At 59.8% G+C, this 21,477-nt stretch overlaps 1 protein-coding gene across 2 annotated transcripts in view; it reads left to right on the forward strand.

Annotated features, from left to right (window-relative positions):
• Nucleotides 1–21,477, forward strand: part of OTOF (otoferlin) — a 94,549-nt gene that overhangs the window by 72,137 nt on the left and 935 nt on the right. The window contains exons 14-45 of one of the 2 annotated variants that reach the window (XM_024764482.1): nt 325–511; nt 1,932–2,155; nt 2,618–2,726; nt 3,241–3,427; nt 3,557–3,677; nt 4,238–4,338; nt 4,456–4,546; nt 4,708–4,824; nt 5,097–5,249; nt 5,574–5,763; nt 5,846–5,970; nt 6,323–6,457; nt 7,158–7,319; nt 7,472–7,591; nt 8,101–8,262; nt 8,346–8,508; nt 8,954–9,084; nt 10,566–10,595; nt 11,019–11,150; nt 12,848–12,914; nt 13,853–13,989; nt 14,094–14,228; nt 14,623–14,760; nt 15,063–15,190; nt 15,303–15,473; nt 16,119–16,279; nt 16,928–17,070; nt 17,441–17,529; nt 19,031–19,129; nt 19,284–19,525; nt 19,652–19,830; nt 19,936–20,036. In XM_024764482.1, coding sequence (XP_024620250.1) covers nt 325–511; nt 1,932–2,155; nt 2,618–2,726; nt 3,241–3,427; nt 3,557–3,677; nt 4,238–4,338; nt 4,456–4,546; nt 4,708–4,824; nt 5,097–5,249; nt 5,574–5,763; nt 5,846–5,970; nt 6,323–6,457; nt 7,158–7,319; nt 7,472–7,591; nt 8,101–8,262; nt 8,346–8,508; nt 8,954–9,084; nt 10,566–10,595; nt 11,019–11,150; nt 12,848–12,914; nt 13,853–13,989; nt 14,094–14,228; nt 14,623–14,760; nt 15,063–15,190; nt 15,303–15,473; nt 16,119–16,279; nt 16,928–17,070; nt 17,441–17,529; nt 19,031–19,129; nt 19,284–19,525; nt 19,652–19,830; nt 19,936–20,036 — 4,430 coding nt within the window. The remainder of the gene's footprint in view (nt 1–324; nt 512–1,931; nt 2,156–2,617; nt 2,727–3,240; nt 3,428–3,556; nt 3,678–4,237; nt 4,339–4,455; nt 4,547–4,707; nt 4,825–5,096; nt 5,250–5,573; nt 5,764–5,845; nt 5,971–6,322; nt 6,458–7,157; nt 7,320–7,471; nt 7,592–8,100; nt 8,263–8,345; nt 8,509–8,953; nt 9,085–10,565; nt 10,596–11,018; nt 11,151–12,847; nt 12,915–13,852; nt 13,990–14,093; nt 14,229–14,622; nt 14,761–15,062; nt 15,191–15,302; nt 15,474–16,118; nt 16,280–16,927; nt 17,071–17,440; nt 17,530–19,030; nt 19,130–19,283; nt 19,526–19,651; nt 19,831–19,935; nt 20,037–21,477) is intronic. The other variant, XM_024764483.1, reaches the window with a different exon arrangement.

Here is a 21,477-nt window from a genome sequence, read left to right on the forward strand (position 1 = left end):
AGACTGGCCTTTGATCACCTTGGTGAGTCACCTCTAGAAGTGAGGAGAGAGAGATGAGGGGAGCTCTAGCTCAGAGGGGCTGGGGGGGCGAGGCCAGGCTGGGCCGTAGGGATTCCTCACTGCCCCCAGGTCACCGAGAGCTGAGGGGAGGGGGGCACTGAGAGGGAGAAGAGCCAGAGAGGCTGGGGTGGGGAAGGGTGAGGAGGTAAGTACACACACACACAGCACATGTACACACGTAACGCACATATACACACTCACACACAGACGCACACGCACACTTATGCACGTGCACCAGCCTTAACCCTCGCTCCCTCCCACCAGGGCAAGACTTCAGTGCAGAAAAGCAGCTATGAGCCACTGTGGAATGAGCAGGTGGTCTTTACAGACCTGTTCCCCCCGCTCTGCAAGCGCATGAAGGTACAGATCCGGGACTCAGACAAGGTCAACGACGTGGCCATCGGCACCCACTTCATCGACCTGCGCAAGGTTTCCAACGACGGAGACAAAGGTCAGCAGCAGGAGACCGGGGGCGGGACGTGGGGCAAAGGGGTAGCGTAAATGAGACCCCCCATACACCACCACCATCCCGCGCCTCTGCCTGAAAGGTGCCAGGCATGGTCAGGGCATTGCCAACAGCCCCTGCCTCCAGGGAAGGGTGGAAACTCATGGTTCACGTCTGCACAGAGGTGCCTGGGCCCTCCTGAGCCAGGCTGCCTGGATTTGAACCCCAGCTCTGACAGTTAGAAGCTGCGTGACCTTCATGCCTGTTTTCCCATCTGTAAAATGAAAATAATAGTAATTGTATACATGTGTATATATACATATGTAGTACATATATGCATGTACTGCTGCCACAGTACCTATCTACAGACTTGTAGGACCAGAGCACTGAGCTGAGTACCAGGGATACAGAACAAGGAGGAATCCGTCTGGTCTTCACGGTGCTCCCCTGGGGATGAGGGAGACAGGTGTGCTACCAAATGCTCAAAACCTGAGACAGAAGACACAAAAGACTACAGATTGCATGATTCCATTTGTATGAAATGTCCGGAACAGGCAAATGCATAGAAACAGGAAGTAGACGAGTGGTTGCCAGGAGCTGGGGGGAGGGGAACTGGGACGAGCCACTGAAAGGTACGGGGTTTCTTCTGAGGAGGATGGAAATGTCCTGGGCGGTAGCACAACACAGTGAATGCACGAAAAACCGCTGAAATGCATACTTTAAAATGGTGAATGTTATGCTATAGGAAGAATATCTCAGTTTTTTAAATACTATAGTGTTTTTGATGAACTAGGCAGAACAGAAACCAAACAAAACTCTTAAGGCAGAATTGAATCCGTGCTACACACGAGACATAACAAATCCTAAAGGGAGAAAAATAGTCGGGCCTAGGAAATGGGGGTACTTCGTGGAGGAAGAGCGTTTAACACGCACAGGCGGAGAGTAAGGGCCTTCAGGGAGGACGGGAGGGGTCTGCAGAAGCAGGTGAGACCCTCGTGGCACGCACAGACGGCAAAGGCCTTGCTGAGGAGCTGGGGAGGTGCTGGCATCTGTCCTTCAAGTAGATCACAGACGGCCCCTGCAACCGGCACCAGGAAGCAGGGGGCATGATTTTGCTCCACAGAAATGGACGTGTGTGTATGTGGAGAGGCACGGGCAGCTCAGGCTCCCGCAGAGAATAAGCAGACACACAAAAGTGCCCCATGCAAGTGACAAGGTCACCCCACAGCCAGCCCCGCGCAGCAGACACCGCTCTCCCCGCAGCCCCTGTGAGCCTCGCTGCCCGCAGGCCCTCTTCTGCCTCAGACATTTCCCCGAGCGAGACATGAGGTCCTCAGCTCAGCAACCAGGAGGTACAGGCCAGGAGCCCCCCAAACAGGTCCCTCCACCCGAGTGAGCCCCTCGACCCTCTGCCCCTGGCCCACAGGCTTCCTGCCCACGCTGGGCCCCGCCTGGGTGAACATGTATGGCTCCACGCGCAACTACACGCTGCTGGACGAGCACCAGGACCTGAATGAGGGCCTGGGGGAGGGCGTGTCTTTCCGCGCCCGCCTCATGCTGGGCCTGGCGGTGGAGATCCTGGACACTTCCAACCCTGAGCTCACCAGCTCCACGGAGGTGCAGGTGGAACCGGCCACACCCGTCTCCGAGGTGAGGCCCCAGGGCGCTGTGCTGTCCTCCAGAGCCCCCCGCTCAACCCCCTTCCCACCACGGCAGCCTGTGCCTGGCCTCTGCCAGTGTCCCTCCTGCCTGCCTCAGGGGGCCAGACCCCAGGATGGGGCCTCCCTCCCCAGAAAGCAGGAGGACCTCTGTCCCCTTCCACTGCCTGTGCCTGTGCTCTCCCCGGAGGCCCCAAGGTGGAGCCTTGTCTCTGCCTTGTTCCTGGCCATGGCTGTCCTTGTGCGGAACATAGCAGCCCTTCCTCCGGGGACAGGCTGGAGGGCCGAAGGAATTGGGCCTTCAGTGTCGGGGCTGGTAGCTCCACAGCTGGGTAGGATGTCCCCACCATTAGCCCCAAGGGCCTGTCTGTAAGACGTAGGAGGAGGCCTGGCCCCAGACCCAACCCCCCACACCGTTAAGCTTTCCGGAGGGTTTGAACCACCTTTTCCACAGAGCTGCGTGGGGAAAATGGAAGAATTCTTTCTATTTGGAGCCCTCCTGGAGGCCTCAATGATCGACCGGAAAAATGGAGACAAGCCCATCACCTTTGAGGTCACTATAGGTGAGAGCTGGGCTCGCAGGGCTGGTGGCTGCCAAGCCCTGCTCCACAGCCTGGGGGTGGCGGGGAACTTTGACCACTTCCCTCATGTGTCCTCAGGCACCCACACCACATACAGCGACTGCACCTGAGAACACACGCCCCAGAGGGTCGGCCTCAGCTCCACCTAAGGGCTAGGCTGTGTTAGGGACACGAGGAGGGAAGAAGCCCTCCCTGTAGAAGGGAGCGAGGCCCTCATGGGACTGGAGAGGAGAGAGTGGGAATACGGGCCACGTCCTGGGCTGGACCTTGAGCTCAGTGGTCATCAGGGCTCCTAGTGAGACCTCTGCAGGAGTGCAGGACATGGCCCCTTCCTCCGGCGAGTGTTCTATCGTGTCTGAGCTGACACAGACCTGTGAGCACCAGCCCCATTCCCTGACTCTCCCTCTTCCCTCCCACAGACCCCTGGACTGGAGGGCAGGGTGGGGCCTGGTGGGAAAAGGACTCTAGGCCCTCGGGTGCCCCCTTCTGCCTCCAGGCAACTATGGGAACGAAGTCGATGGCCTGTCTCGGCCCCAGCGGCCTCGGCCTCGGCCTCAGAAGGAGCCTGGGGACGAGGAGGAAGTGGATCTGATCCAGAAGTCGAGTGACGACGAGACTGACGACGGTGGGGACCTGGCCTCAGTCTCCTCCAGCCCACCCATGCGGCCCCAGATCACCGACAGGTGAGCCGGCCAGGACAGAGGGTCCTGGGAGCCCTGCCTGCTGCCTCCCATCCTCTCATGGCCTGGCCCCGCCCCACCCCCACCTGCCTGGGTGCCCAGTCCTCAACCTCCCACCTGCTCCCACCCCAGGAACTACTTCTATCTGCCCTACTTGGAGCGCAAGCCCTGCATCTACATCAAGAGCTGGTGGCCGGACCAGCGCCGCCGCCTCTACAATGCCAACATCATAGACCACATCGCAGACAAGCTGGTCAGGGCCAGGCCACAGCGGGGAGGGGAAAGGCGGAGGGCGTATGCTTCAGAGGGCCTCGCCCAGCTTGGACAGCTCCCCTGCAACACACAAGTCCTGTCTGCCTGGCAGCATGCCATGGGGTTGGGGGAGGAACTGCAGAATGGCCCCAGTAGAACCTGTGTTCCTGTCCCCGCCCCAGTCCCAAGAGCGGTGGAGAGCCTGAGGGCTGCCCGGAGTGGAGTCTGGGAACCCTGGCCCATCCAGCCCCGGGTTTCCCTGGAGGTGACTGGCCAACCCCTCTGTCTCTGGCCTGCACTCCCCCACCCCCTGCATCTAGCCCTGAGTTCTGTCCGACCCCTGTGGGTCCACCAGGACCACAGACTCACGGCCCAGAGGTGGCTTCTTCCTTCAGGTTCTGAAAACAGAATGTGGAAAATTTGTGTTTCCTTGTGATGGCGAGACAGTCCAGAGATGGCGCTCGTGGGAGGTCCTAGGGCGCTAGCCCCTCATCCCCCTGATGAATGGGGGAGACATTTGGGGAGGCTGAGGGGGCTGTGGCTCACACTCCTGGTTCACAGGAAGAAGGCCTGAATGATGTGCAGGAGATGATCAAAACGGAAAAGTCCTACCCTGAGCGTCGACTGCGGGGCGTCCTGGAGGAGCTGAGCTGTGGCTGCTAGTAAGTGGCAGGGCTGCCAATGGCGGGTCAGAAGTGGGGGGTTGGCAGAGAAGGAGGCATCTGCACGCCTCCTGCTGGCGGGTGGGCTCTGCTAAGCCCTGCTTCTTCTCCTCCCAGCCGTTTCCTCTCCCTCGCGGACAAGGACCAGGGCCACTGGTCCTGCACCAGGCTGGACCGGGAGCGCCTCAAATCCTGCATGCGGGAGCTGGTGAGGATGCGGCTGGACCACACCGGGGATGGAGGGAGGGTCTGGAGGTGAAAAGGGAACCCAAGGTGGGGGACATCTGTCTCTGAGGTCACAGCCCCCAGGGCCAGACCCTCCATCGTGCATCATGACCTGAGCCCCACTTACACCCCCGACGCCGGCAGGAGAGCATGGGGCAGCAGGCCAAGACCCTGCGGGCACAGGTGAAGCGGCACACGGTGCGGGACAAGCTGAGGCTGTGCCAGAACTTCCTGCACAAGCTGCGCTTCCTGGCAGACGAGGTGCGCCTGCCAGCCCCAAACCAGAGTGATCCGAGGTGGCAGAAGCGGGGCTGCCCGGGAAGGGCTGGGCCAGACCATCCAGGAGGCCCCTCCGGCTCTGACAGCCGTTGGGGGACAGGAGAGACCAAGCCTTTCACCCCGTCCCGTGTTCTTCCCGCTGGATCTGTGGGAGGAGAAGGAAGGCCCAGTGCCGGGGTCCTTTCCTCTGTGGGCTCAGGCCTGAAGAGGCAGGACCTCTCCCTTACTGGGCGCCCACCCCACCCCCACCCCAGCCTCAGCACAGCATCCCCGACGTCTTCATCTGGATGATGAGCAACAACAAGCGCATCGCCTACGCCCGGGTGCCCTCCAAGGACCTGCTCTTCTCCATGGTGGAGGACGAGCTGGGCAAGGACTGCGCCAAGGTCAAGACGCTCTTCCTCAAGGTGCCAGAAGGGGAGCAAGACTGGGGGCGGAGGGGCTGGGGTCTGTGCTTTTTCAAGGGGTCAACCTCCCCTTGGAGGGGGCAGCACCCCCACCCCTGGGTCCGGCTGGCCTGAGCTGACGGGGTGCTCAGAGAAAAGCTGGAGAGAATAGGAAAGGGGTGGGGGGTCCCCCCCTGCCCGTGCCCCTCTGCCCTGTGTTCCGCACCACACAGCCCAGCGGGACGGCTGCAGAGGGCAGGGCCCCCCTGCCCATAGCCTCCTCCAGCCTCCTGCCCCTTCCTCACCCCGTGGGCTCCGGCAGCTGACCCTGCGCACCCCCGCCAGCTGCCAGGGAAGCGGGGATTCGGCTCGGCCGGCTGGACAGTGCAGGCCAAGCTGGAGCTCTACCTGTGGCTGGGCCTCAGCAAGCAGCGCAAGGACTTTCTGTGCGGCCTGCCCTGCGGCTTCGAGGAGGTCAAGGCGGCCCAGGGCTCGGGCCTGCACGCCGTCCCACCCATCAGCCTGGTCTACACCAGTGAGCGAGGGCTCCCGGGCCCGGGCGGGAGGGCAGGAGCGGGGTGGCCTGCTCCCCGAGCCTCAGCCTGCTCCCCCCACAGAGAAGCAGGCCTTCCAGCTCCGCGCCCACATGTACCAGGCACGCAGCCTCTTTGCCGCCGACAGCAGCGGTCTCTCGGACCCCTTCGCCCGTGTCTTCTTCATCAACCAGAGTCAGTGCACAGAGGTGAGGGCCCCGGGGAGGAGGGCGCGGCTCTGGCTTTGAGAGCGCTGGAGGGGGCCTGTGAGCCTCTGGGACCTGGAGAAACAGACCAGCCAGTACCCCAGATCCTTAGAGGGAAGGAAGCCTGGCAGATAACTGCAGGTCCAGGCCACACAGGAGACAGGGAAGACATTGGCGGGGGCTGGGAGAGAGGGTCAGGAGCAGACCTCACACCAGCCTTCATTTTAAGATTCCCAGAAGAGTCAGGGGACGGCGCTCGTGCTCCCGCGTCCCCTTGAAACCACAGTGGCTGGGGGCGGCTCCTCCTCAGGTGCTGCCCATCCACCATCGCTTACCTGCCCCCTCCACGCTGCAGGTGCTGAATGAGACCCTGTGCCCCACCTGGGACCAGATGCTGGTGTTCGACAACCTGGAGCTCTATGGCGAAGCTCATGAGTTGCGGGACGACCCCCCCATCATTGTCATCGAAATCTACGACCAGGACAGCATGGTATGGGTGGGCTCTGGCACCAGGGACCACGCCTCCTCCCCCGCACTCCACCTGCGTTAGCGGTCACCTCCACAGCCCACCCCCAGAGCCCCTTGGCCAGGGTGCTTGCTGGGGAAGCCGGGAGTCTGGGCTGCTGACCAGCCCCTCCAGGAGACCCCGGGTGTCTCCTGCCCTGTCACTGCAGCCTGACCCCTTCCCGATGCTGTGGGCCTCTGGGGCCTCAGGGAGGAGACAGGCCAGGGCGTCCCACCTCCCGGCACAGACAGACAAAGCTCAGACCCAGATGTGCCCCGAAAGCCTGCTGTCCCCAGCCTTCCCCCATTTGAGGGCCCCCCCAGCCCTGCCCACACCTACCACAGTCAATAACAGCCTCATAGCTCTCCATGGGAGCTCTGGAGTAAGGGAGTGGAGGATTAGGGTGACCCCTCCAGAGCTGGGGAGCCACTTACTACAAGCCGCCTCAGCTACTGGGGTGCCCTGAGTGAGCTCTGGACTAGAGGTAGTCCTGAGTCCTGCATCTGCCATTCATTGCCAGCATGGCCTGGAGCTAGCCCGAGACTTGGTTTCCCCCATCTGTAAAATGGGGCGATCACACCTGCAACTACATGGGGCCGTGGTGAGGACTGAATGAGATCCCAGGTGTGAACATGTTTGGTCAGTTCAAGCACCAAGAGGCCACCTTGGCTGTTTGTCGCATCAGGGCAAAACCGACTTCATAGGCCGGACCTTTGCCAAGCCACTGGTGAAGATGGCCGACGAGGCATACTGCCCGCCCCGCTTCCCGCCCCAGCTCGAGTACTACCAGATCTACCGCGGCAACGCCACGGCCGGGGACCTGCTGGCCGCCTTCGAGCTGCTACAGGTGGGGCTGCTGGAAAGAGGGGGCTGGGCCAGGGGCCTTTCTCCTGTTCAGCCTTCCCTGTCTCCCCAGATCACATACCAGATAACTCATGGGGAGAGAGAGTCCTCTCCCCGGGCTCCCCAGGGTGTGACACTATGTCCCCCACTCCCCAGATTGGACCAGCAGGGAAGGCCGACCTGCCGCCCATCAATGGCCCAGTGGACATGGACCGAGGTCCCATCATGCCTGTGCCTATGGGCATCCGGCCCGTGCTCAGCAAGTACCGGATAGAGGTGTGTGAGGACTCCATCCGGCCCCTCCCAGCCCTGCCCTGAACAGGCCCTGCTGTGCTCTGCTCCCTGGCCCCCCTCACTCTCTCTCCATGAGGGTTGTAGGCATGCATTACACTGTTGGCATCAAACTCCAGGGGTCTTCAGCAACCTCAGGCCATGCTCCGTTTTTCAAATAAGGACACTGAAGGCCCAGGAGAAGTGACTGGCCCAAGGTCACACCCAGGGGCCAGTAGCAGACCCAGGCTCGCGACCGTCCGGCGCCTGCCGCTTTTGCACTGAGTCACACTGCCACGGTCCAGGACCCTTCCCGGCCCTCCCATCTGCCCCCAACACCCACCCTCACCCCACAGCGCCTTCAGGACACCCGCCCCTCCTCGGCTCTCCCAGCCCTGCCCCTCCTGATGCACGGTCCACCCACATCCCGGTTCCTCCTCAGGTGGCCCTGCCCGCCCGCAGCTGATGCCCTTGACTGAGGGGCTGTCCTCTGCCCCCACCGCCCCCCCACGCAGGTGCTGTTCTGGGGTCTGCGGGACCTGAAGCGGGTGAACCTGGCCCAGGTGGACCGGCCGCGGGTAGACATCGAGTGCGCGGGGAAGGGGGTGCAGTCGTCCCTGATCCACAATTACAAGAAGAACCCCAACTTCAGCACCCTCGTCAAGTGCTTTGAAGTGGTGAGTGTGGGCTGGGACCTGCCTGGGCAGAGCTGGGTGCCTCTGCCCCTTCTCTGAGCTCAGAGTCCCTGCCCCACCCCCAGGACCTCCCGGAGAACGAGCTCCTGCACCCGCCCTTGAACATCCGCGTGGTGGACTGCCGGGCCTTCGGCCGCTACACCCTGGTCGGCTCCCACACCGTCAGCTCCCTGCGGCGCTTCATCTACCGGCCCCCGGACCACTCAGCCCCCACCTGGAACACCTCGGGTATGGCGCTCCTGAGGCCCAGGGCAGGGCCTCCGGCTCACAGGGCAGCCCACCTGGTTTCCTCCTCCTGGGGCCATCTCTAAGTGGGCCGGGGAGGCCAGGAGGGAGGTCCCGCCCTGGGGGCCAAGGAAGGCTGCCCAGGGTGGCCCCAAGCTCTAGTGCCAGAAAGGTCAGAGCCCAGAGGTCCTTAGAGGGCCTGAGGGCAGATGGCTTCCTCAGCCGGTTCCTGGAGAAGACCCAGGACACCCCGTCCCAACCCCCCGAATCCCCCACCCCCGGCCTCCACTGTGTCACCCAGCACACCTCACCCTCCTCTCTGGCTCACCTCCTCCCTCTCCCCTGGAAAGCTCTAGAATCAGCTTTAGGCCTCTGGCCCTTCCAAGCACCCCTGACTCTCACGGTTCCGCCTGCTCCTCCTCGTCTGTCTGTCCATCTCTCTGTCCAGGCGGGCTCCTCCAGGGCCGCCGTGTGCTGTACAGTGGGGGCCCCTCTTCTCACCCCACAGGGGAGGTCGTGGTGAACATGGAGCCGGAGGTGCCTGTCAAGAAGCTGGAGACCGTGGTGAAGCTGGATGCGGTAAGGCGCCTGGGGTCAGCCCCACGCTGGCTGGGGACGTGCAACTGCGGGTGGCACTTTTCCAGAGCCGGGCCACCCCGCACACAAGACGACACATTACGTCACTCCTCCTTTGGCGTGCGATGGGCCAGGGCTAACCCTGACTGCACGTGCACACAGCCCCGTCCTATACTGTCCTGGAAGGCGAGACTCTCAGTTCTGCATGTACGCACGTGTGCATGAACACGTGGTACACACGTGTGAGAGACAGAGAGAGCAGTCACCATGTGAAGTAATGGCCTGCAATTATTTTATTCCAACAAACGACACCATAGGCAATGGATTCCTGCGCAAACACCAGTGTTCTTTCCAGAGGGTCCCCGGTTTTCCTTCCCAGCCATTTACAAACAACTCTCCCAAGGTGTGGGTCGGGGCAGGATTTCCAGGTGGAAGCTCGTTATTCCTCCTGGCTTTGGGACTGGGGCTCTTTGTCTGCCAGAGGGAGACCCGTCACCTCGGTGTTTGGATGCGGACATGGCGTCAGCAGGGGACGGTGGAATGGAGGCTGGCCTGGAGCAGGCCATCCTGAATCCAGACAGGACAGAGGGGCGGGAAGCAGGCTTCCTTCCCACCACATTCTCCAAATCCCGTTCCTGACTGCATGTGCTTCACACAGCACAGGGGCGTCTCCTAGCCTCTGAGATCTGAGTCCGGTCTGAAAGGATCCTTCCTTACCTCATCATCCTGGTCCCCATAGAGTCCCAGCCAGCAGGCTGAGTTAGCACGGGGCGTGGCTCATGGAAAAGGGGAGGAGTCGAGGCCCGGGGCCTGGCCTGCAGGCCTGGGATGGCACTGCCAGGGGCTCTGGGGCTACACCTGGAGATGCCACATCCCCCTCGGCTTCCAGCTTCCTGAGCTCCTCCCTGAGAAGCCTGTTCCTCCTGGAGGCAGGGCCGGGGTGGGGGAGCCCCCTGGTTTCAGGCCATCAGTGAACCAAGAGGACGGCACAGACCTGAGCTGCCCCATCGTCCCACAGGCCCTGGACTCTGGTGGGGCCCTTTTCACCAGGTTCCTCTTCAGCTGTGTAATTTTGTGTCCACTTACTTTTTAAGGCACTTGTCCTTCATCCAGCCAACATTACTGACCTCCAGCCTCATGCCGTGTCCGCCTCCCCTCTTGACTCTGACTGCCCACTGCAGTCATCTGGTGCCCAGTACCCTCATTTGGACTCAGTGGAGCCCTGCAACTGATGATTTTTAAAAGCCCCCAGTAATTCTAACATGCAACCAAGTTTGCAAACCACCGCCCTGGAAGGTCTGAGGAAACGACTTCGAGGCAGACCTTCCACAGACCCAGAATTGGCCATGTGAGCATGGCGCTCACGACACAGGGAACATCCCTGCCTGGGCTCCCTCTCCTCCACCCTCCCTGGCCAGCCGCTACCTACCACTTCCGGCCCCAGTGGCTAAGTCTGTCCCTGTCTCCTTGGTTCCTTTCTGCAGGCTTCTGATGCCGTCATCAAGGTGGATGTGGTGAGTGTGGGGACCAGCCGGGGGGCTCTGGGGAGAGAAAACCCTGTACTACATAGGGTATCAGGCCAAGGAAGACAGCGTCAGGGACCGAGCCACCCCATACCCCCTGATGCCCCGGCCATCTCACCCCTCCAATGAGGCAGAGGGAGAGAGCTGTTTGGACTGCAGGGCCCATGAGAGGCAGTCCTGCCTTGGCTGGGGGCTCATGCTGGGAGGTCATGACCCTCTCTGGGCCGTGACATCCACTTCCATAAAACAAGGCCCTGACCTTGATGTCGGTAGCCCCACAGAGCCTCCTGGAGCCCAGGGCTTTCCTGGAGCAGATGGTCGGAATGAGTGGGGGAACCCTGGATTGTTCAGGTCTCCGGGAATGGCCAGGGTGCGGGGATGTATGCAGGACTCTAGACCTAGCCAACCCTGCAGGCTGATGAGGAGAAAGAGAGGAAGAAGAAGAAGAAGAAGGGCAGTTCGGAAGAGCCAGAGGAGGAGGAGCCTGACGAGAGCATGCTGGACTGGTGGTCCAAGTACTTTGCCTCCATCGATACCATGAAAGAGGTGACGCCTTGGCCTGGGCAGGGGGCCGAGGAGGGACTGGGCTGGGAGGGGTAACCCCAGCTCCACATCAGACCCTCCTATCCAGCTTCTTCCCCGCCCGCACCAGAGCTGGCTCCCCCACTCCAACGACATGAGCTTGGAGCAGGCTGTCTCAGAGCCTCGAAGTTCCAGCTCACCTTTTTCCAGGATGGAGGTCCAGTCTACCTTCCCTGCCTTGGTTTTCTCTAGTCCTCATTCATTTCTTCCACAAATACCTCGAGTATATATGATGAGTCAGACACCAACCTAGGGGCTACAGGAGCCGAAAGATAAGATTGGCTACCTGCCCTGAGTATTTACTGGACATGCGAAATGGACATGCAAGCAGATACACTACCATGTGATAACAAAGGCAATTCAGTGCCTGGGGGCATCAGGAAAGGCTTCACAGAGGAGGTGACCTTTGAGGAAGAGGAGAAACACACGCTCAGAGGCCAAAGGGAGCAACAACTTCTCAGTAGTATTTGCACAGCTATTATTATTTTACACAATAATGCCCAGCTGTTGTATTTTACATGCCTCCGTCACTGTGGCTGTGAAATGTTCCTCCCCTATTGTGTGCACACGGGTTCTGTCTGCTGAGCCAGATTGCAAGTTCCGGAAAGCTCACGCCTCCTCTTCCTTGTTTGTCTCTCTCCACACTGCCAACCTAGCTCAGGGCACTCCTTGACTGACCGACTGACCAGGATGGACATGTGCTCATGGTTGTGTTTCCTCAACCAAGCTGATCCAGCCACATTCTCTCCCCCAGGCCCTTTCTATGACCCGAGTTGTGTGTGATGTTTACTATCCATGTTAGAGCACAGGTTAAACTGCTGTAGCGAGTTAGATTGATGTGAACAAGAAGAAGGTTGGTATAGTGATTCAGTGGGGTCAGGGACCAAGACACTGCCATCTTGTTACTGGCATCTGCGTGGTTAGAGATGGCTTGCCGTCACGTCCTAATACTAGTCCACGGGAAGGGTAAAGAGAAGAAGGGGACACATACTCCTTTCCTTTTAAGGGCCCAGCCTAGAAGCTGCAGATATCACTTCAGCTCACACTGGCTAGCATCTAGTCCCATAGCCACACTTAGCTGCAAGGGGGGCTGGGAAATGTAATCTTTAGCTAGGTAGCTGTGTGCCAAAAACTTTTAGAGAGAGTTAGGAGAGCAGATAACTGGGGGACACCTAGTAGTATCTTCTCCCACCAACACCTCCTCGATTCAAGTTGGCCAGCCTGGAGCTCCAAGAGGCTGCCCATTGTCTTGAGTCTATTCCTGTAATTTGCACAGGCTGTCACCAGGTGGCGGTGACACCTTGGGTGAAACGATGATTTAGTGTCCAGTGTGTACTGACTGAAGAAAGTAAGGCACATTTTCTTATTCAGTTATACTTTTCTACATTAAAATAATAATACCACTAAGAAGCAACATTAAAGAGCACATATTTTTCAATCATACACAATTAAAGAATCATAACCCCTAAGTACAGTTAAGTCACATTGTACACATCATAAACTTTTTTTTAACCCACTTAAGCACAGCATGGGTTTGAAACCCAATGGAAAAGAGTTTCTGCCTCTAAGCATTTAAGACTGGTCTGACACCACAGTGTGGGTTCAACAAACACCTCCCTAGGAAACCCACCTTCCCTCCTCCTCACCTCATCTTTTGGCAGCAACTTCAACAGCAAGAGGCCTCAGGAATTGATTTGGAGGAGAAGGAGGAGATGGACAACACTGAGGGTGAGCCCTGGAGCCCTGGATCTCTGCCTCTCCCTCCCAGCCCCCCAGATGGGTGGCTCCCCTGCTTGTCACACCAGCTGCTTCTCTTTCCCCTTCCCCAGCCCCTCACAGCTGCAGCAGCCAACAGCAGATATCACCAGGCATCCCTGGGCACCAGAGAGCAGGCTGAGGCCCTTATCTAGAGTGGCTTTTACTCTGACCAGTTCAGCAGCCACAGTGAGGGACAGACTTTTAGAGTCACAGAACATCAGAGCTGGAAGGGATCTCAGAGCTCACTCCATTCAGTATTTTCCAGACCTTTTCCATGGAACACTATTAATGGGTCTTCTGAAGGGAAAAGAGGGTTCTGGGTTCAAATGGGTTAAACAGGTCCCTTGGTGCAGGACTTCTCAGTGCCTTTAATATACAAATGCTATTATAAATCTCTAAAAGGAAGACATAATAAAATATTTTCCCAGCTTATTTTACACACACACACACACACACACACACACACATATATATCTTTTCTTTTAAAGCATTCCAAGAACACCTACACCTAGTGTTCCGCTGAATGCTGTTTGGGAAATGCTGATACAGAACAATCCTCTTAATGTTAAAGACAAGTAGACTGAGGCCAGAGAGCACAGTGAGCTGGCACCAGACCCAAGCTCCTTCCATGCCCCTCTCTGTCAGAGGGAACACAACAGTCTCTGCACGTTTCCGGCATGCTGGTGCCCTGCTCCCGTGTGAGGCGGGCACACAACAGTCTCTGCACGTTTCCGGCATGCTGGTGCCCTGCTCCCACGTGAGGCGGGCACGCCAGGCAGCATTGTCTGCGTTTTCTACAGATGAGCACACAGAGACCTGCAAGTTAAATTAGCAAAGTGACAGAGCTGGGTCTCCAACCCAGGCCTTCCTGCCACATCATTTCTGCCCCCTTGTCTGTTTCTGGCCAGGCCTGAAGGGGCTGATGAAGGGCAAGGAGAAGGCAAGGGCTGCAAAGGAGGAGAAGAAGAAGAGAACCCAGAGCCCAGGCCCAGGCCAAGGGTCTGAGGCCCCTGAGAAGAAGAAACCCAAGATTAATGAACTCAAGGTGAGGGTCTGGGAGCAGACCTAGCCAGAAAGTAGGGTCACACCGGGGGGCAAGACGGAGGCCAGTGGACCGGCCTCACCCCCTGACAGCCCGGCCTGGCTCAGGTGTACCCCAAGGAGCTGGAGTCAGAGTTCGACAGCTTCGAGGACTGGCTGCACACGTTCAACCTGCTTCGGGGCAAGACAGGGGACAACGAGGACGGCGCAACTGAGGAGGAGCGCATCGTGGGGCGCTTCAAGGTCAGGCAGGGAGCACAAGTGGGCCCTAAGTCCTGAGCCCCCCACCAGCTCTTCTCCCCAGCCCAAGCCCGGGGCTGACAGCCAGGTGGAACTGTCAGCCAACCCGGTTGGTAAAGTATAAAAATACTTCCACGCTGATTGATGAAGATCATCTGCCCTAAACCCACCTCCCCACTCCACCCCCCTCAGAGTTGCCCCCCAACTCCAGCCACTCCTTCCAGAACCCCTGACTCTCCGTACCCCAGCAACTAAAGGGTTAAGGCCCCACCGCAGCTAAAGGGTTAAGGCCCCACCGCAGCAGGGCGCAGACCCTCAGTGCTCTTGGCTATCTTGCATGCCACCCCTGCCTGTGCCATGGGAAGCTGCACCCTGACCCACTCTTGCCTCACCCCAGGGCTCCCTCTGCGTGTACAAAGTGCCACTCCCAGAGGACGTGTCCCGGGAAGCCGGCTATGACCCCACCTATGGCATGTTCCAGGGCATCCCCAGCAACGACCCCATCAACGTGCTGGTCCGGGTCTACGTGGTCCGGGTGAGAGTCCCCTCACATCCTTTCCCCAGGCTCCCGGTCCTCCTGCCCAGGAAGGGCTGAAGCAGCTACAGACTGACAGCCCCCAACTGGAAGACACTAGGGAGGTCGGCTGGTCTAGCACCATCCTTTATAGAGGAGGAAGCCGAGGCCCAGAGAGGGTCAGGGACTTGCCCAGGGTCACACAGCAAGTCCCTGGTCCGTGCTTCTGCCCCTCACTGTCATGGGACCATCAGGGAGAGGGGCAGGGACACTGGAAGACGAAGGTGCCCGGGCCCTGCTCAGGACCACCCCTCCCATCCCAGGCCACGGACCTGCACCCCGCAGACATCAATGGCAAAGCCGACCCCTACATCGCCATCCGGCTAGGCAAGACGGACATCCGTGACAAGGAGAACTACATCTCCAAGCAGCTCAACCCCATCTTCGGGAAGTAAGGCCTCCTGGTGCCCCTCCACCTGCCCCGACTTCCCCAGAGCAGACCGCCTCCTACCCCACCCTACCCAGCCCAACCCTCAACCCTTCTCCCAACCCTGTCCCACAAGGTCCTTTGACATTGAGGCCTCCTTCCCCATGGAATCCTTGCTGACGGTAGCCGTATACGACTGGGATCTGGTAGGCACCGATGACCTCATTGGGGAAACCAAGATCGACCTGGAGAACCGCTTCTACAGCAAGCACCGCGCCACCTGTGGCATCGCCCAGACCTACTCCACGTGCGTGGGGCAGGGCGGGGCAGGGCGCACCTACTACACCTTGACTCCAAAACCAAGATGCAGACCGTGGGATTTGGGAAGGTGGACATATTATGGTTTCTGTCCCAGCCAGGCCTCCACCCCGACAGCTTCTGGGCTCAGCCTTCAGGGGCCAGGACTGCAGATTCCAAGACAAGGAGAGAGACAGGGGATTCCAGGACAGAGGAAGCAAGATGAGGAGAGAAAAGCGGGCTGGGAGGAGAGGCAGAAGCGCGCTAGGAAGAGTGCACTGAGGATCTGGCCGCCCTGTGCCACTGCCAGGCTGCGTGACCCTGGGCAAGGCCCTTAACCTCTTGTGTTATCAGTTTCCTCAGGGAGTTTTTCAAGTTCCGTTAGAGGGGACACAGTGGGGGGAAGGTGCGGGCTGCCCTGGGGGAGACTGGATACTCATCCTTGGGACACTGAGCATGTGGGCCGGAGCCCAGGGCAGGAGGGACCAGCCTGCAGCAGCCCTGGTGCGTCAGCTGATCCTGGAACGCAGGGCAGGGCTCACTTGCTGACACGGAGCAACGGCCAACCTAAGGAAACCGGCCGGGACCATCCACCACCTGGGGATGGCCCAGCCGCACCCTGAGCCCCACCCAGCCCATGTGTCTCCTCCGACAGACACGGCTACAATATCTGGCGGGACCCCATGAAGCCCAGCCAGATCCTGACCCGCCTCTGCAAGGAGGGCAAAGTGGACGGCCCCCACTTCGGGCCCCCTGGGAGAGTGAAGGTGTCCAACCGCGTCTTCACAGGGCCCTCCGAGATCGAGGACGAGAACGGTAACAGGATGCTGGACAAAGCTACGGGGGTGTCAGAGGCCAAGGAAGGACCCACACTTCCCTGTGGTGGGACCACCCATCCGCTCATCACCCCAGTGTCCCCCTCCTGTCCGCCCAGCCTCCACCCTTTCTCCCCATCCCACACAGCGCTTGCTCACTTGTCCCCTTCACTCTCTCTCCCGGCATCCCTGTAGGGTAGGGAGGTTCTCCCCATTCTGCAGATGAGGAAACCAAGACCCAAAGGGTTTCAGTGACTTGCCCAAGGCCACTCAGTTCTTACAAGGCAGAGTGAGGGCATAGACCCAGGTCGGTCTGGCTGTCCCCACACTTTTGCCCCCCGGCGCCTCCCAGAGGATCAGCAGGTATCTCTGCCAGGAAACCAGTGCCAGCCATCTTCAGGGTGCTGGGACAGGATGTGGGTTTTTCTCTTCCCTGACCTCATAGCCCAGAATTCTCTGGTCAGGTTGTCCCAAGCAGAGGAAACCCAAGGACACAGACTCTTCTGGGCCCATGAGGCAGCTGAGAGCTTGGGCCATCCACAGCTCCCTCTGTGCCTCAGTCTCCCAGCAGTAAACTGGAGATGGGGCTTCTTTGTGCCCCTGAGTCGCTGGCCCAGCACAGGTCTCTTGTTTTGCCGGGCCCCCACAGGGCAGAGGAAGCCCACGGAGGAGCACGTAGCACTGTTGGCCCTGAGGTGCTGGGAGGACATCCCCCGCGTGGGCTGCCGCCTGGTGCCGGAACACGTGGAGACGCGGCCGCTGCTCAACCCTGACAAGCCGGGCATCGAGCAGGTGACCGGCCTGGCCGAGATCTGAGGTTCTTCGGTATTTGGGATCAGGGAGTCCCAACCTGGGTCCGTAGAAACAGATCCTCCTGCTATGCACTGCGTTCCCTCCATACGCACACACTATGGCCCTTCACCGTAACTTCAGGGTTTGAGCCTTAACTTCGTGTGAGAATTACATCAGCTCAGATGGAGACCTAGGGTATCTCCCTCAGAAGCTGCTACTGGCTATTGGTGACGTCATAGGAACTGCTGGCATCCAAGGATGAAAACTGATGAAATGGGTCCTGACAGAACAAAGGTTGGGAGGGAGAGGAGAGCTGGCCTTGCCGGGCAGAGGGAGGAGTCCGTGAGACCTGCCACATCTCCTTCCTCAGGGCCGCCTGGAGCTGTGGGTGGACATGTTTCCCATGAACATGCCGGCCCCTGGAACGCCTCTGGACATCTCCCCCCGGAAGCCCAAAAAGTGAGCTGCTCGGCCCAGCACCCCTCCCTCCATGCTCCCCAAAGGCGTCCTTCCTGTAGGAGGCTCCAGGCCCAGGTCTCCCTAGTCAGTCCCCTGTGGCCTCGTTGGGGGAACAGAGCAACCCATCAGGAGGGCTGTGGGGCCTGCCCTGGGCGGGTCCCTTTTGCTGCAGCAGGGGCCACACCTCCGTGGCGAGGTCAGCGAGGGCTGTGAGTTCACACCGGCACGCTCCGGCAGACTTTGTCATCACAGACCCACTCCTCCACGTGCGTGCACACACACAGCATCCCCGTGGGTTCCCATACACACACCCACAAGACACAGAAGCCCTGAGAGCCTGCTCTGCTCCCTGACAGTCCCCACTCCAGGCAGTCATTCAGCTCTACCAAGTTTTATTTAAGGCATCTGCTGATGAGATGCACAGGGCGAGTGCCCAGAAGAGGCGGGAGGCTGGGAGAGTGGGGCGTACTGGGTCAGGAGCTACGCCATCTGTCTCTCCTAGTTGACACTGGCCAGGTCACTTTGCCTGCCTGGGCCTCAGTTTTCCCATCTGTAAAGTGGCAGGATCGAGTCGCTGCCAGCACTGGCCTCAGCGCCTGCGATCAGGGCCAAGTGCGTAGGCCTGTGAAGTCGCACAGGGCCGCACGCTTATTTCAAGATGGCAGTCTTAAAATTCTTAATGATTTTTAACAAAGGGGCCCGTGTTTCCACTTTGCACTGGACCCCGCAAATTATACAGCCCGTTCTACCTGGCATAGTCTCCAGGTGGGACCCTGAGTCTGCTGTTCCAGGGCCCGCCACCAGGAGACACCCCAACCCGTTATGTCTCCAGGACTTGCAGTCCAGGACAGAACTCCAAGAGCCACAATCCAGTGAATTTTTAGTAGCTGACTCAACCTCCCTCCTAAAGGTTGAGACGTAACTACCTCATTTATCATGACGATTACACTTCAAGGGGAAAATCCCCTTTGGGGACAAGGATGTAAAGGAAATCAGATTCAATGGTGGTCCACAGCCAGCTGCTGGGCTTAAGTGTGAACTTTTATTAGAGCTGGAGTGGAGCTTCCGGCCTCTGGAGATGGGGGAATCTTGCTGCCGACTCTCCAAGCCTCGCTTCAGCCACGCCCACACCCCCCTGCACCCCCCACGCCCTCCCCTGCAGCCTGGGCAGCCTCTCCGAGGCCTGAGTCAGCCTCCCTGTCCAGAGTGTGCTCTGGGTCCTGGCATTCCAACCCAACTGGCTCTCCCCCAACCCGGCTCTCCTCATAAGAGCCATGCTGGCTGGGGGACCCTCTTCTCTCAGCCGGGTACCCCCACGTCTCCCCATCCCCTCAGCTTCTCCCCACATCTGCTCCCTCAGCCCCAGCCTCACCCAGGCCCCACGCCCATCCCCAAGTCCCCAGGACGTGTCCCGGTCGTCTCATCTCCAGCCCCATCCTAGCCCCAAGACCCTGGAGAAACCCCCCCCGCAGACTGCTAATCAGCCCCTCCCCCTGCCCAGGTACGAGCTGCGGGTCATCGTGTGGAACACAGATGAGGTGGTCCTGGAGGATGATGACTTTTTCACCGGGGAGAAGTCCAGTGACATTTTCGTGCGGGGGTGGGTGAGAGTTTCCCTGGCCGGGAGGGGGCTGAGCTGGGTGGGCCCATCTCCCTGTGAGGCAGGAGAGGAGGGAGAGGACAGGGGGGCTGTGGGTGGAGAGAGCCCCCACAGGTGTGGCCGCAAGTCTGGAGCAGGTGACGATGCTCCACAGGTGGCTGAAGGGCCAGCAGGAGGACAAGCAGGACACGGACGTCCACTACCACTCCCTCACGGGCGAGGGCAACTTCAACTGGCGCTACCTGTTCCCCTTCGACTACCTGGCTGCCGAGGAAAAGATCGTCATCTCCAAGAAGGAGTCCATGTTCTCCTGGGACGAGACGGAATACAAAATCCCCGCGCGGCTCACCCTGCAGATCTGGGACGCCGACCACTTCTCCGCAGACGACTTCCTGGGTGCAAGGCTGGGACCGGAGCAGAGCGGGCAGGGGAGGGGGAGGCAGGGGCAGGGGGAGCCCAGCCCAGGTTTGGGGGTGCAGTCAATAGTACCAGATGTCAGAACTGACTCTGAGGTTGCCACAGGGGCCATCGAGCTGGACCTGAACCGGTTCCCGCGGGGCGCGAAGACGGCCAAGCAGTGCAGCATGGAGATGGCCACGGGGGAGGTGGACGTGCCCCTGGCTTCCATCTTCAAGCAGAAGCGCATCAAAGGCTGGTGGCCCCTCCTGGCCCGCAATGAGAATGATGAGTTTGAGCTCACGGTGGGTACCACTGCTGCTGGGCAGGGGGCAGGGCTGGGCCAGGCCAGGGCGCTGAGGGCCTGGCACCTAACCCGGGCACCGGGACCATTCTGTTCCTCTCTGCAGGGCAAGGTAGAGGCAGAGTTGCATCTACTCACTGCCGAGGAGGCGGAGAAGAATCCAGTGGGCCTGGCCCGCAATGAACCTGACCCCCTGGAGAAGCCCAAGTGAGTGCTCTGCCGGCCATGCCCCTGCCATGCTAGTCCCTGGGGGCGCTGGAACAGGAAGGAGGGGTCAGAAACTTCTGGTCTCCTTGCCCTCCACTCTGTAGGCACCTCTGCCTTCTCTGTCCCTTCCTAGGCCACAGCCTCATTGCAGGGGAGCCTCCTCCCTCCTCCCCTTCTCCCCAAAATCCACACCTCCCTCTGAGCCAGAGCACGGGCCCCGGTACAGGAGAGCTGCACCTCTCCCAGGGAAGGCCCCACCTAGCTGAGTCAAATGCTCTTCCTGGTGTTTGCCAAAGACAAACAGCTGCAGTGGTGGACTCTGGGGCCCCAGGCAGCCTTCATGGCTGCGGGGTGCCTGGGACCATGAACTCAGCCCAGGGTCGGCCCCCGTCCTGGCCCCCACCTTGGCTGGGGCCCTCCCCACGCCCCAGCCCTCAGCTTCTGTGGCCTTTCTCCATGCTCCCTCTGCTCCTCCTGCGGCTCCAGCCGGCCCGACACAAGCTTCATCTGGTTCTTGAACCCTCTCGGGTCTGCCCACTACTTGCTGTGGCGCACGTGTCGCCGGCTGCCCCTCCAGCTGCTGCTGCTCCCGCACTGCTGCCCCTCCCGCCCTCCTCCTCTGCCCTGTGCCTGGCTACCCGGTCAAGAAGATCCTTGGGGCCTGAGCCCAGCACCCTCCTGGGTCTGGTACTCCTCCCTCCCTCCTGGACCGAGGGCTTATGAGCTGGGCAGCATGTGGAACACACACACACACACACGCACGCACGCAAGTGCACACACAAGTATGCCCACAAGGGCACACATAAGGATACAAACAGCAACTTTTAAGCTTTCGAACAGTATCATAGACTCAGAACTGCAAGTAACTGTCTTGCATGTTCACGTATCAGGCCAGAGAGGAGGAGTAAATTGCCCAAGGTCACCTAGCCACCAGGGTAGAGCTAGGATTCAGCCTCAGTTTTCAAACTGCCAATCCAGTGTCCTTCGCACTACACCACTCCCCGTCCCAGCAACGATCCGGACAGACTCTAACCCAGTTCCACTGGCAGAAAGAAGTTGAGCGATGGACGGGAAAGGGGAAAGGCTTTGGCTGGGATTAGCCTCCAAGTCCTGAATAGTTTCCACCAGTATCCTCCTCCCAACCCCGAGCCCTTTCCTGCCCTGCAGGACAGTGAGTATCTCCATCCCGCTCAACCATCTTAGTAACGAGCATACGAGGAGCACAGCTCGGTGCCAGGCGCCGGGCTGAGAGCTTCCCATGCACTTTCTCCTGTCACCCTTTTACCAACCCCGGAGGTGGGGATCTACTATTAACCCCGTGGTGCAAGTGAGGAATCTGAGGCTCGAAGAGATGCCTAACTTGCCTGTCACCGCCGGGACTAGAGACCAGGTGCCCTGCGCCCACATCCCTGTTCTGCAGCCCCATCTGCGCTGCAAGGTT

This window comes from Neophocaena asiaeorientalis, unplaced genomic scaffold, assembly GCF_003031525.2.
Source record: "Neophocaena asiaeorientalis asiaeorientalis breed wild unplaced genomic scaffold, Neophocaena_asiaeorientalis_V1.1 scaffold345, whole genome shotgun sequence".
NCBI classification, from domain to species: domain Eukaryota; kingdom Metazoa; phylum Chordata; class Mammalia; order Artiodactyla; family Phocoenidae; genus Neophocaena; species Neophocaena asiaeorientalis.